The sequence below is a fragment of the Oratosquilla oratoria genome, unplaced genomic scaffold (assembly GCF_046742065.1).
Source record: "Oratosquilla oratoria isolate Oo_2021 unplaced genomic scaffold, ASM4674206v1 SCAFFOLD140, whole genome shotgun sequence".
NCBI classification, from domain to species: Eukaryota; Metazoa; Arthropoda; class Malacostraca; order Stomatopoda; family Squillidae; genus Oratosquilla; species Oratosquilla oratoria.
In genome coordinates, this window is record NW_027467496.1 from 317501 (window position 1) to 330000 (window position 12500).

The following is a 12500-nucleotide window of genomic DNA, read 5'->3' on the forward strand; positions in this document are numbered from 1 at the left end:
AAGAAGAGGAGGAGGAGGAGGTGAAGAGACGAAGAGGGTGTAAATCAGGGTAACTAATGTCTTAACACATTGGTAAATGTTGCTCGCAACCAGGATCAAAGCTCACTATGGAGAATGAGTCTCTCGGTCACCTACGCTTCCTAGACACGGAGATACACAGACAGGGAAACAAAGTACTCTTCAAAGTATACAGAAAACCAACAAACAAAGACGATTTAATACACTTCTACATCGCACACAATGAACGGACCAAAGTAGGAATAATAATTGTTTTTTTCTTAGGGCACTAGAGATATGCAGCAAAGAGTTTCAAGGCGAAGAAATTCTACATATTACAAAAGCTTTCAGAGCATTAAAATATCCAGAGGCGCTAATACCTACATCTTTGAAAAAAGCAAAAAGTATCAGGCAACGAAAAGAAAAAGTGGTCAAGAAAGAAACTAGATACCTTGTCGTACCAGGCTCCGATTTCTCACAATCACTGGGGGATGCAATACGACCATTAGGACTAGAAATTATCAGCGAAGCAGGAAAGAAACTTAAAAATCTTATAATAGCAACAACGACACAAACAACTAACGACCTAAGCATTGTATATAGGATACGATGCAGCAAATGTGACAAATCATACTATGGTGAGACCCACAGAGGGCTTATGACCAGAATCAAAGAACACAAAGCAGAACCTAAAATACCACAGGCTTTCCAACGCGATGGTGGGACATATAGAACAAGAAGGTCATATGCCCGATTGGCTACAATCAGAAGTGGTTGAAAAAGGATTGACAAAGAGAAGAAGGAAAAGAGTTGAAGAATTACACACAGCTACCAAACCCAACATAAACCAAAAAGTGGGAGACATAAAGTGGACATAACACGGGGATTTTATAACATGACAAAACATCATGGTGACACTTGTTATCATATATATTTTCATTGATTAAAAATCATGTATTTTATTCTCATTATAATTTTATTAATATATGCATTCTGTATCGATGCTAATTATTATGTTATTATATTATATGATATGTTATATTATATTATATTATATCAATTATATTATATTATATTATATTATATTATACTATTATACTATATTATATATTATATTGTATATTATGTCATGTACCATGTTATGCTATACTATTATATAATTATTATTGTATTATATTATATTACTGTATATATGTTATACCGATGCTGTTTGACGTGTTATACCAGTACCAGCCACCGACCTCTCCGCACTATACACCACCAACTTCGACCCAGAGTAACACTCCTCTGAAGAAGCTATTGTAAGTGAAACCGGTCAGGAATAAACTCAATATTCAGATAAAGACCCGTGTTTCCCCCTCCACCTTTCCCATAATATATATACATATATACATATATATATATATATATATATATATATATATATTGTCTATATATATATATATATATATATATATATATATATATATATATATATATATGTGTGTGTGTGTGTGTGTGTGTGTGTGTGTGTGTGTGTGTGTGTGTGTGTGTGTGTGTGTGTGTGTGAGTGTGTATATATATATGTGTGTGTGTATGTATGTGTTGTGTGTGTGTGTGTGAGTGTGTGTATATATATATATGTGTGTGTGTATGTATGTGTTGTGTGTGCATGTGTTGTGTGTGTATGTGTGTGTGTATACATACATACACACATACACACACATATATATACATATATATATACATATATATATATATATATATATACATATATATATATATATATATATATATATATATATATATATATATATATCTATGTGTATATATATATATATAAATATGTATGCATATATATATATATATATATATATATATATATATATATATATATATATATATATATATATATATATATATATATATATATATATACACGGTTACAACGTGGTTAGTGCTGTGGTGTTTAGCGAGGCAATCTGGGAAGACTGTTTCGTAGCACCTCGGCATGTCCTTGTGCCATCCACCGCTCTGGTGACTGGGGACTATTTTTTGAAGAAGGACCAATACTTTCTCCGCAGAGCGGAAATTCCTCGAGGAGGGAACTAATAAAGTCCCAGAAGATCCTCCAATGGTCCTGAACCTGGAAGAGCTCCAACAAGAATTTAAGGAGCTCTTGAGTAGTCATCTGGAAGAGATAACGACAAAGAGACGAGCTCCAGCATTGAAGTCCACCCAAGTCCTTCATGCAGGCCCTCATAGAAACGGAGGAGGGCAGTCGAGGATTTTATTCAGCTGAGGGGAGCCCCGAGGATGACTCGATCAGTCATATGTAACCTCGAAGTTTTCGAGGTAAGATATCAGTTGATCAATTCATTGTTGGGGGCTCCACTCAGAGGAATAAAATCGTTTGCCGCTCGCCAGAGTGGCATCATGGGCTGGGCGTGGACGCACAGCGCGTTGCTGCAAGACGCCTCCACGGCCCTATTTTACACGAAGGCTCCGTGTCAGAAAAAAAAAGCTCTCAGGGCTATAGACTGTCTGGAGAATTTAAAAAAAATTCCTGCCGAAGGACCCCACTCACCACAAAAGTTGAAAAAAAAAAAATCAAATAATTGAAATAAAAATTAAAAATCTTAACTCGGGCTTGGATTCAGGAAAACTTCGCCATATTCTGAAATGCTTTGGCGCACGACAGAAAGTTCGGAGTAAAGAATCAAGAGACAGAGTCGAAATAGTCTCCCAACTTCTTCAAGTTAATCCAGAAACTACGTCAGACTCCGACAGACTCCAACGTAGAGAAGAACCACAGTGAGTTATAGGCCGATGTCGGGTCACCTCCACGCCTGGTCGTTAGTGTCATGAACCAACGCAGGAAACCCACAGTGGGTCCCGGGAATCGCACTCGCGACCACCTACTCACGAGTTCGACACGTAATCCACTAGGTTACCGCGCGGCCCGTGAGTTTAAAACGGTTTCTTTTTCTGAAATATTTTGCTCCGACTCGTGCTGAATGATGTCATTTGGCCGTGAAATAAGCTTTCATTCTTCTACAGTATTAAAGCCAACAGTAATCCATAACTTAACGGGTTACGTATGTTGCACCAAGTTCTCCTCACCATTGTGAAGCTAACCCGCTAAGGCCGAGAAGCTTTCCTAAGCCGAATAAACTCATCTGGAATTAACCAGAATAAAATAATTAAAGTCATATAAACATCACAAAGCGTTAATTAGAGTATTCATTAACGAGCACAAAACCATAAAGGTCTCATCTTAAAGACTTGATGACAGACGTTTGCTATACAATTAAAGTTAGCAGGAAGCCTGAGTAACTACGAAAGGAAGGAGATGGTCTGATAATCTCTAATTTCAGAATCCTCGGCACTGCTGGAATCCAGTGCCTCAGTTAGACTCAGCCTTGACATCAAACTGTTCTCTTACTGTCATGAACGTGCGACCGATAATATATTTCGTGCTTGAAGGGACCTGTTAGCGTTGCAATCATTTAAGCCAACTCTGACGAAGTGGCTGTACTACGCCAGGCAAGACCAGCGTGAGTGACATTGCAAACGAAACTGTTACCGTTGACAGATTGCGGTGAATGATAGATGTAATCCTAGACCGGTTGCTCTCATTATTGGCTGAAGCAGGCAGCTAATGGTAGCGAGATTAGTAGACCCAGTCACGTCGGCTTTACTGTTTAGAAAGAAATGAAGAAAGGATCTAGATCCGTCACTGGATCCCAAACACCAAGGACGTCTCATTCGTTCTACTTTTATCCTTGACCTTATATTTGTTGTGGCCGTCTTTGTCTGTCAGACTGTAGGTCTCTCAGAGCCTGCCAGAATTCAATAGGGGTTCTCAGAGTAAGTCGGAGTCCGTTTTCAATATCATTCTGTCGTCTGCCAGTCTTTCGGGGTATGGCGAAGTCTTGTGGAATCCAACTCAGGTTGCCCGAGATTGTCTCTGTTAGTGAAGTCGGTGGCTCTCAGAATCTGGCGAGCGCCGTTTTTTTTTTTCTTCTTTTTTTGTTTTTTTTTAAGAAATACCTCTGGCACGCAGATGAGTTGGGTCCTGCAGAGGTCAATCGAGATACTTAATTCTCCAGAGATTCTATAGTCCTGAGAGCTCTCTCTCTCTTTTTTCTTCTTTTTCTTTTTCTCTTGTGCCACGGTGTCATCATGGAGACGTCTTGCACAAATACGCCGTAGATCCAGACACAGGGGCATCGATTTGCCGAGGCCAAAACGTTACTTTGGCGAGCGGCAAACGATTTTATTCCTCTGAGCGGGAAGCCCAAAGAATGCATGGATTAATTCATATTTTACCTCGAAACCTTCGAGGTTGCACAAGGTTAATCGAGTCATCCTCGGGGCTCCCCTCAGCTGAATAAAATCCTCGACTGCCCTCTGTTTCCATAAGGACCTCCTTGGCGGCTATCGTCGGGGAGACTTCGGTGCTTCTTGCCCTTTCTTCGGCGTCCTCTCCTTCAGATAGCCCTCAAGAGCTCCACAATTTCTTCTTCGGGGCTCAGGACCATCCGAGGATCTTCTGGGACTTTCCTAGTTCCCTCCTCGGGTATTTCTCGGTCTCCTTCGCAAAGTCCTGGTCCTTTTTTTTTTATAAGAAACAAGCCCACCGGCTGCGCCGGCCCGGCTACGCCGGGGGCCTTGGCCTGCGGCGCTGCGCCTTAGGCGCGGGCGAGTTCTTCGAGTTCTTCTTCGAGTTCTTCGAGTTCTTCTTCGAGTTCTTCGAGTTCTTTTTCGAGTTCTTTGAGTTCTTCGAGTTCTTCTTCGAGTTCTTCTTCGAGTTCTTCTTCGAGTTCTTCTTCGAGTTCTTCTTCGAGTTCTTCTTCGAGTTCTTCGAGTTCTTCTTCGAGTTCTTCTTCTTCGAGTTCTTCTTCTTCGAGTTCTTCTTCTTCGAGTTCTTCTTCGAGTTCTTCTCTTTCGAGTTCTTCGAGTTCTTCTTTTTCGAGTTCTTCGAGTTCTTCTTTTTCGAGTTCTTCTTTTTCGAGTTCTTCGAGTTCTTCGAATTCTTCTTCTTCGAGTTCTACTTCTTCTTCTTCTTCTAGTTCTTCAAGTTCTTCTTCTTCCTCTTCTTCGAGTTCTTCGAGTTCTTCTTCTTCGAGTTCTTCTTCTTCTTCTTCTTCTTCTTCTTCTTCTTCTTCTTCTTCTTCTTCTTCTTCGAGTTCTTCCTCTTCTTCGATTTCTTCGAGTTCTTCTTCTTCTTCGAGTTCTTCTTCTTCACCGTAGTTGGCGGTGTAAACGATTTACCACCAAACGCGAAGGGTCAGTTTATTTCTTACTTATATAGATAGTCCCCAGTCATCAGAGCGGTGGATGGCGCAGGGACATGCCGAGGTCATAGGAAACGGTCTTCCCAGATTGACTCGCTAAACACCACAGCACTAACCATCAGTCCAAGATTAAAATATGATAATCAGACCTTGATTTGTTTCTCTCCGCCATAGTAATTGCGATCCACTTGTAAATTGTGTTCTATAATATTCACTCAAGGTAATCGAATACTAAAAGTCACGAACGAAATGTTTTGAAAGCAGTGGCAAAACGTAAGTACATCTTTCGTTCTTCAATCATTCAGTAGTTTGACATATTTTGAGCAGTTTCTTTTTTACTTAGCGATTTTATTCAACTTAATGAAATTTTTTAGTCACACTAGGGTCTTGATCGACCATGAATTTGTTCTGATACAAACGAACCGTCTTCTGATCCGAATTGTCTGGTATTAAGAAAATTAACAATACAAGATTGATGTCAATGATGTGAAAAGACTAAAACCGTGTAAGGAGGTACACCATAATCACCAAAGGTATAGTAACATCGTCTTCTGTTTCTGAAAATCGTGAGTCTTTCCACTTCTTAGTATTCTCTCAAATTACATAGTTTTTTTCAGAATTGAGATGCTGTCCATTTGGCAAGCAAAAGGTCGTACTTCTATTTATTGTAGATGGGAGAGGAAAAGTGATATTGTTATTTGTCTTTTCTTGACTTGTGCGCTAACATACGGCGTTATTCAGCTGTGAAGACATCCTTTGTCAAGTGAAAGATTGTGTTTTGTGAATGTGTTTTGCTGCTTCGGGTTTCTCTCTGTCTCATATATGTATATATATATATATATATATATATATATATATATATATATATATATATATATATATATATATATATGTATATGCACGCGCATATATTTATATAATTTATTCCCAACGTTTCAACCCTGTCCGGGGATCATCGTCAGGAGTTACAATGAAGAGGCAGTTAATCCTCCTTTATCACCAAAAAAGCAATACATGTGGTACACTTAGCGTGGTCACCTCATGGGCTCCTCTCATTCTCCCGTCGCGGTTGCCCAAGTGACCAAATGTCTAGGATCTTTTTTTCTGGCGTGGGTGTGGATGAAAAGTCCCCTCTCCCTCTCTTGGTCAAAACCTTTCGTAGGCGGAAGAGTTTGACGATTTCCTCGTGCAGCTCAGTTCTAAGAACAAGGCTATCCAATTTGAGATGGAGAATGAGGTGAAAGGTAAATTCCAGTACCTGGATGTACTGATGGCGCGCAACGGAAACTCCTTATTCACAAGTGTTTACAGGAAGTCTACGCACATCGACCATTTTTTGGATTGCGAGAGCAACCACCCATCATGTCACAAAAGGTGAAGAAGTTGTAGAGCAGGGCGAAGAGAATATGTTCAACTGCTCACTCAGTAAAAGAAAAGAAGAACGGGCTGAGAAAGGTTTTCCGGCCCAATGGTTACCCAAAGCAAGTGGTGAAGAGGTTGACGGCGCCACAAAGGGAAAGTGACAGAAACGCGACGCCACAGGCAACAACAAGGGTGACGATCCCTTACGTGAAGGGAGCTTCTGAGATTACGGCAAGACTGCTTCGGAGGCATGGGGTCAATGTGGCACATAAACCAAGCAACGCATTGGACGGTGCTCTCACGAAGCTCAGAGATCGAGAGTGCAAGGAGGACCAAGCAGGTGCGGTCTATGAGGTGAAGTGTCTGGACTGCAACGCGCACTACGTTGGAGAGACGGGGGAAAAGCTGGCCACGAGACTGCAAGCACTCCGTAGAGCAGTGAAGACGAGGAACCCGGGTTCGGTGATATTCAAACACTGTGACGAATATCAACCTGATTTTGATTGGCAGGGCGCGGATGTTTTGAACAAAAACAACAAGAAGAGTAGCCGGCTATTTTTGAAAGCATGGGCTTGTGACTAAAACAACATAAACAGATGCCCCATTTTCAGAGGGGCAAGGGAAAAGATGAGTGGAACAGACACCCGACAGAAGACGGGAACCTAGGAAAGGTTATGACCAGGAGCGGGAGAGGGGACTTTTCATCCACACCCACGCCAGGGAACAAAGCCCAGACATTTGGTCACTTGGACAACTGTGACGGGAGAATGAGAGCAGCCCGCGAGATGACTTCGCCAAGTGTACCTCATAATTACCTGTTCCTGGGTAAGGTGCGTTTTATTTTTTCTATCATGGTTCCTGGACTCCAGCTTTTTTCGCACACACACACACACACACACACACACACACACACACACACACACACACACACACACACACACACACACACACACACACACACACACACACACACACACACACACACACACACACACACACACACACACACACACACACACACACACACACACACACACACACACACACACACACACACACACACACACACACACACACACACACACACACACATATATATATATATATATATATATATATATACAATCACGACAAGCGTCTCACAGTTGCCTATCATTATCCTAACACGGTTCACAAACAAATTGTTAATGTTCATCAAAGGTTGAAGTGAAATGAGTCCCCAGGAGTGCATAGCCTTCCTTGTAAAGATTGTGATTCAGTGTACCTTGGTCAGACCGGAAGGGATCTTAAAACCAAGTTAATGGAGCACAAAAGATCCATTAGGTATGCCCAAGAAAATTCCGTGTTCCAACACGTCAGTACAAAAAATCACAGGCTTGACTGGGACAATGCCAAAAAAAATTTCAAGTCCTACTGTAGTTTCAGAAGAAAATTTGTTGAATCAGCCTGAATCGAAGAATGTCCGAACTTGAATATCTCCAAAGGTCAATGGTCCCCGGACATTATCTCACGGCTACCTGTGAGCCGCTTATCACGCTCTTGACCCTTCTTCCCGCCCTTTTTACTCGTGACCTCACACCTCCACCCCTCACCTCTGACTCCGCCCTGCGTGACGGGTCGCCCTGTTTTAACTCTGCGTGTTCCCCTTCTACTCATATCTCATTGTACTTATGTCCCTGCAAATTCTTGTAATCTGTACTTTCTTGAAGAGGGCTATAGCTATTAGCCGAAATATAGAAGTTACACATTCTTCTAAAGTTTCCTTTTTATTCCGACTGTGGGTTCTTCGTGATTATTAATTACATATGTGCTACAACATTTTCTCAAAGTGATATATATATATATATATATATATATATATATATATATATATATATATATATATATATATATATATATATATATACACCATGTGGCACTGTAAGTGAGACAGTGTATACGGATACTGCTGTGCAAAATGCCAAACAATCTTATTCACTTGACAGTCAAACTTAGATAAAAATAAAATGGGATATCGTGACCTTTTTTTTTTTTTTTTGAGAGAGAGAGAGAGAGGGAGACATCCTTTACAATGAGATGTACCTTTCAGGATAGTGTGCTATCAAACAACAAATTTGTATGTGTGTAGAAATGTATGTAAGTATGAATGTATGTTCATGTATATATGTGTTTGTATGTATGTATGTATGTATGTATGTATGTATGTGTTTATATATGCATGTTGGCACGTCAACATTAGGTAAAAAGCTTACCGAGTCCGGAAATATCATTGACCGGGATAATTGAAGCAGCATAAATTTATAACATTTATTAAAGAAAGATTAGGTAAGATTTGTAGAACATATACCAATGTAAATGGATTAGTAGCCATTTTTATCCACAATTAGATTGTATCAAAATAACACCTGAATTTAATGTTTCCCGAAGAACATCTTTTGAAATTTGACAAGTCAGTACAACTTTCTGGGAATATTTCGTATATTACTATAAAGATTCTTATATATCTATCTTCCACTAATGCTTCGAAAAGATTACCGTTTTTTAACAAGTCTATCTGTCTATATACCAAGAACTTTATCCCCCTTATAAGGGAGGTAGCCAAGTCAAAGCCATGTACTTTCTTTGTGGATGGGGGTGATAGGTGGTAATGGAGATAGAACTGCCTAGTGTAGGCCTTATGGTCTCTTGTATTCCCCTTCATTCTTATTTTCTTATGAGTTTACAGGTCGTAAATTAGCCCTATTCCACCAAGTCATTTAATTACTTATTAAAAACGTCACTTAGATCACATTTGCCACCAAGGTGTTAAACTAGTAGTGATATTGTATCAAACATAAAAGTAACAAACACATAATACCTTTCATATGGAAACGAATTAGTAGGATTTTTACCAGCGGTGATTCCGATGTAAACAATCGCATGGCAAAATGATTTGTCACCGCTATTCGTCTTTCCTATGGGTAGGTGTTGTTTCGTAAAAATAAATAAATAAATAAATAAATAAATAAACAAATAGATAAAATACTTTCTAACCCTCTCACACAACCATAGGATTTTTTACACAATAGACACAATGAAAAAACGCTCGTACACATACAGCAAAAATAGGAATGCACTAACGCCTAGAATTGCCAGTCACGTAGGCTCCATAACTGCGTATAACATATGCGTGTTATACGCTTGCCTCCCGCAGGCAAAAGCGCGGCGAGGAGGTAAGGGAAACTGCGTTAGGCGAAATTACGCAATCCACACCCATGGGATACAAAAATGATGGTATAGGTGCAGGCATGTAATAATATATGAATGTATGTGTGTGCGTACAGTATATATGCATATAGGAGTGTAAATATGTATGTATGTGGGTATATATGTATATGGGTATGCATGAATGTGAGTTTACATTTCTGTATATATGCACACACACACACACACACACACACACACACACACACACACACACACATATATATATATATATATATATATATGTTTGAATGTGTATATGTATGTATGTATGTATGTATGTATGCATGTTTATATGTATGTATGTTTGTATGTATGTATATCTATATGTATGTATTATTCATATGTACATGCATGCATACACATACATACATATACATACATACATTCACATACATACATACACATACATACATACACATACATACACATACATTATACAGTATATACACATGCGCATTGGCATGCACAAACAAATACACGTGATTATGTACACATACAATACATACATGAAAGTACAAATACGTACTCCTACACATACACAAATTCTTCTATTGATAGAAATTCCAATGAGAATAAGTTTCCTTAACCCATTTGGATCCTGAAGTCTACCTATGGTTAGAGAGTGCTTGTCCATCGGTTGGCAAAGTAGATGCATACGTAAGATGAACCAGTCCTGATCGGGTTTGTCAGTAGTTAGGTCCCATTAATCATTTGATTATGTTTTCATATTACAGCAAAAATATTTATTATCATCCTTTCATGCCGCTAAACTAATCGACATGGTACATCATAAGAACTAATGAGAAAACAAAAAATGTAATACAAGAGAAATAGGAGAGAAAGAAAAATTCTTGAATGGAAAAATGCAAATGTCATTGCTTGATTGAGGACAATTGCTGCCTATCTGAGTCTAACTTTTGTGGGTGCTGACACCCACGCTTCTTTGACCCCTGATAGACACAGGCGTCAGGCACTAGGCAGGACTTGCGACAGAATAATGGCACCACTCTGGAAATTCGAACTCGCCCGACTTTGTCGATTCTTCGTCGGCGCGATCAGATCAATGGTTTGTTGCTGATGCTGCCTGACCCTTCAGAAAATGGGAGACATCCCCAGCAAGTCCTCAAGAAACCCTCCTAAGGACCAGGAGGCAACGAAGATGGAGGACATTTCATCGGGTAAAGAGGCTTCGATCAAGGGTCGCCAGCAAAGATCGTTGCCTCAGAGGAAGATAAAGAGCCTCGAGTGCCGCCATTTGTCAAGAGGCACTTCGAGAGGAACCACGAACCCCGTCGTTGACCCAACCGAACCTCCAGTAAACGCCCAAAGCTGCAGCAAACAAACCATTGATTATAAAGAAAATTACACTTTTAAATCTGATCTGGGCTCAGGAGGCTATGGAGTTACATCATTGGTCATCAACAAGACGACGGGGAATATCTGCGTCGCCAAGATCCCGACCAAAGGCAAGGGATCTCCGAGCGAGATCCAAGCCCTCGCAGAGCTGACTCACCCAAATGTTGTTCGTCTTGTGGATGTGGCGACACAAGGCAAACTGAACATAATAATCACTGAGTACTGCGAAGGCGGGACCCTCGACAGCGTCGTCATCAAACACGAGGAGCAGCCTTACCAAGATTGGGGCGACAGAGTCGCGTCCTACTGTGAGCAACTCGTTCGGGCCGTGGCATACGTGCACTCGAAGAACTTTGCTCATCTGGACCTAAAGACTGAAAACATCGTTCTCAGCGCAGACCACAAGATTGTCAAGCTGATCGATTTTGGAATGTCCCGAAGAACGCCCCATGTCTATAAAAGAAACATTAAAGTTCGAGGTGGTACTCCTTGGTATATGGCACCGGAAGTGATTGACACGAAGATGCACCCATACAGTGGAGGCAAAGTGGACGTGTGGGCCCTCGGTTGTGTTTTCTACGAACTGTGCACAGGACAAGTTCCCTACTACAAGGAAGAGGCAGACGAACTCGATGATCGTGACCTACTGCGTTACTACTTGGCCTGCTGCAAGAACGGCAAACCTGCTTTTGTCCGACTTCCCTCGACCTTCAGCCAACATCAGAAGTGCACTCTCACAACGGCCATGTGGGTCATGCTCGAGCCAACACCAGAGAAGAGGATCGACGTTTTGAGACTGGGCAAACTCTCCTTCCTGCAAGGTTGAAAAAATGTACTTTTTAAATGTACAAAACTGGCAAGAATTCACAAATGACCATTTGGGTAGTATAGGGTTTTCCCTCAGCTCAATAAAATCGGCCGGTGGAAATCAGGATCATTATCTAGACTCTAGAGCATTGTATGTCTGGATTTGTACTTAGTAAATGGTTTCCCGCGGAGTAATAAAGACGACGCCAGTTTCGAACAGGCTCACCAAACCAGCCGTTAATCTTCTGTATACAAGCAAAGACTTTCATTCCCTTAATAGGGGATGGTCAATTAAAAATATATTTTTACCTGACCTTATATGAGAGAAAAGTACATGAAGAGATGTAATTCCTAGTTCTCTTGTTCCACCCCATTTTAGTTGTCTTTCATGACTCGCAGAGGACACGGTGGCAGTATTCTTGTCCCCCTATGACAGGGTAGTTCGTCTGGTAG

The 12500-nt window shown here is 40.6% G+C and overlaps 1 protein-coding gene across 1 annotated transcript; it reads left to right on the forward strand.

Annotated features, from left to right (window-relative positions):
- Nucleotides 1-10983: 10983 nt before the first annotated feature.
- On the forward strand, nt 10984-12066 carry LOC143022693 (uncharacterized). Its single transcript, XM_076181021.1, has one exon. The coding sequence runs from the start codon at nt 10984-10986 to the stop codon at nt 12064-12066; it is 1083 nt and encodes a 360-aa protein (XP_076037136.1).
- Nucleotides 12067-12500: the final 434 nt, after the last annotated feature.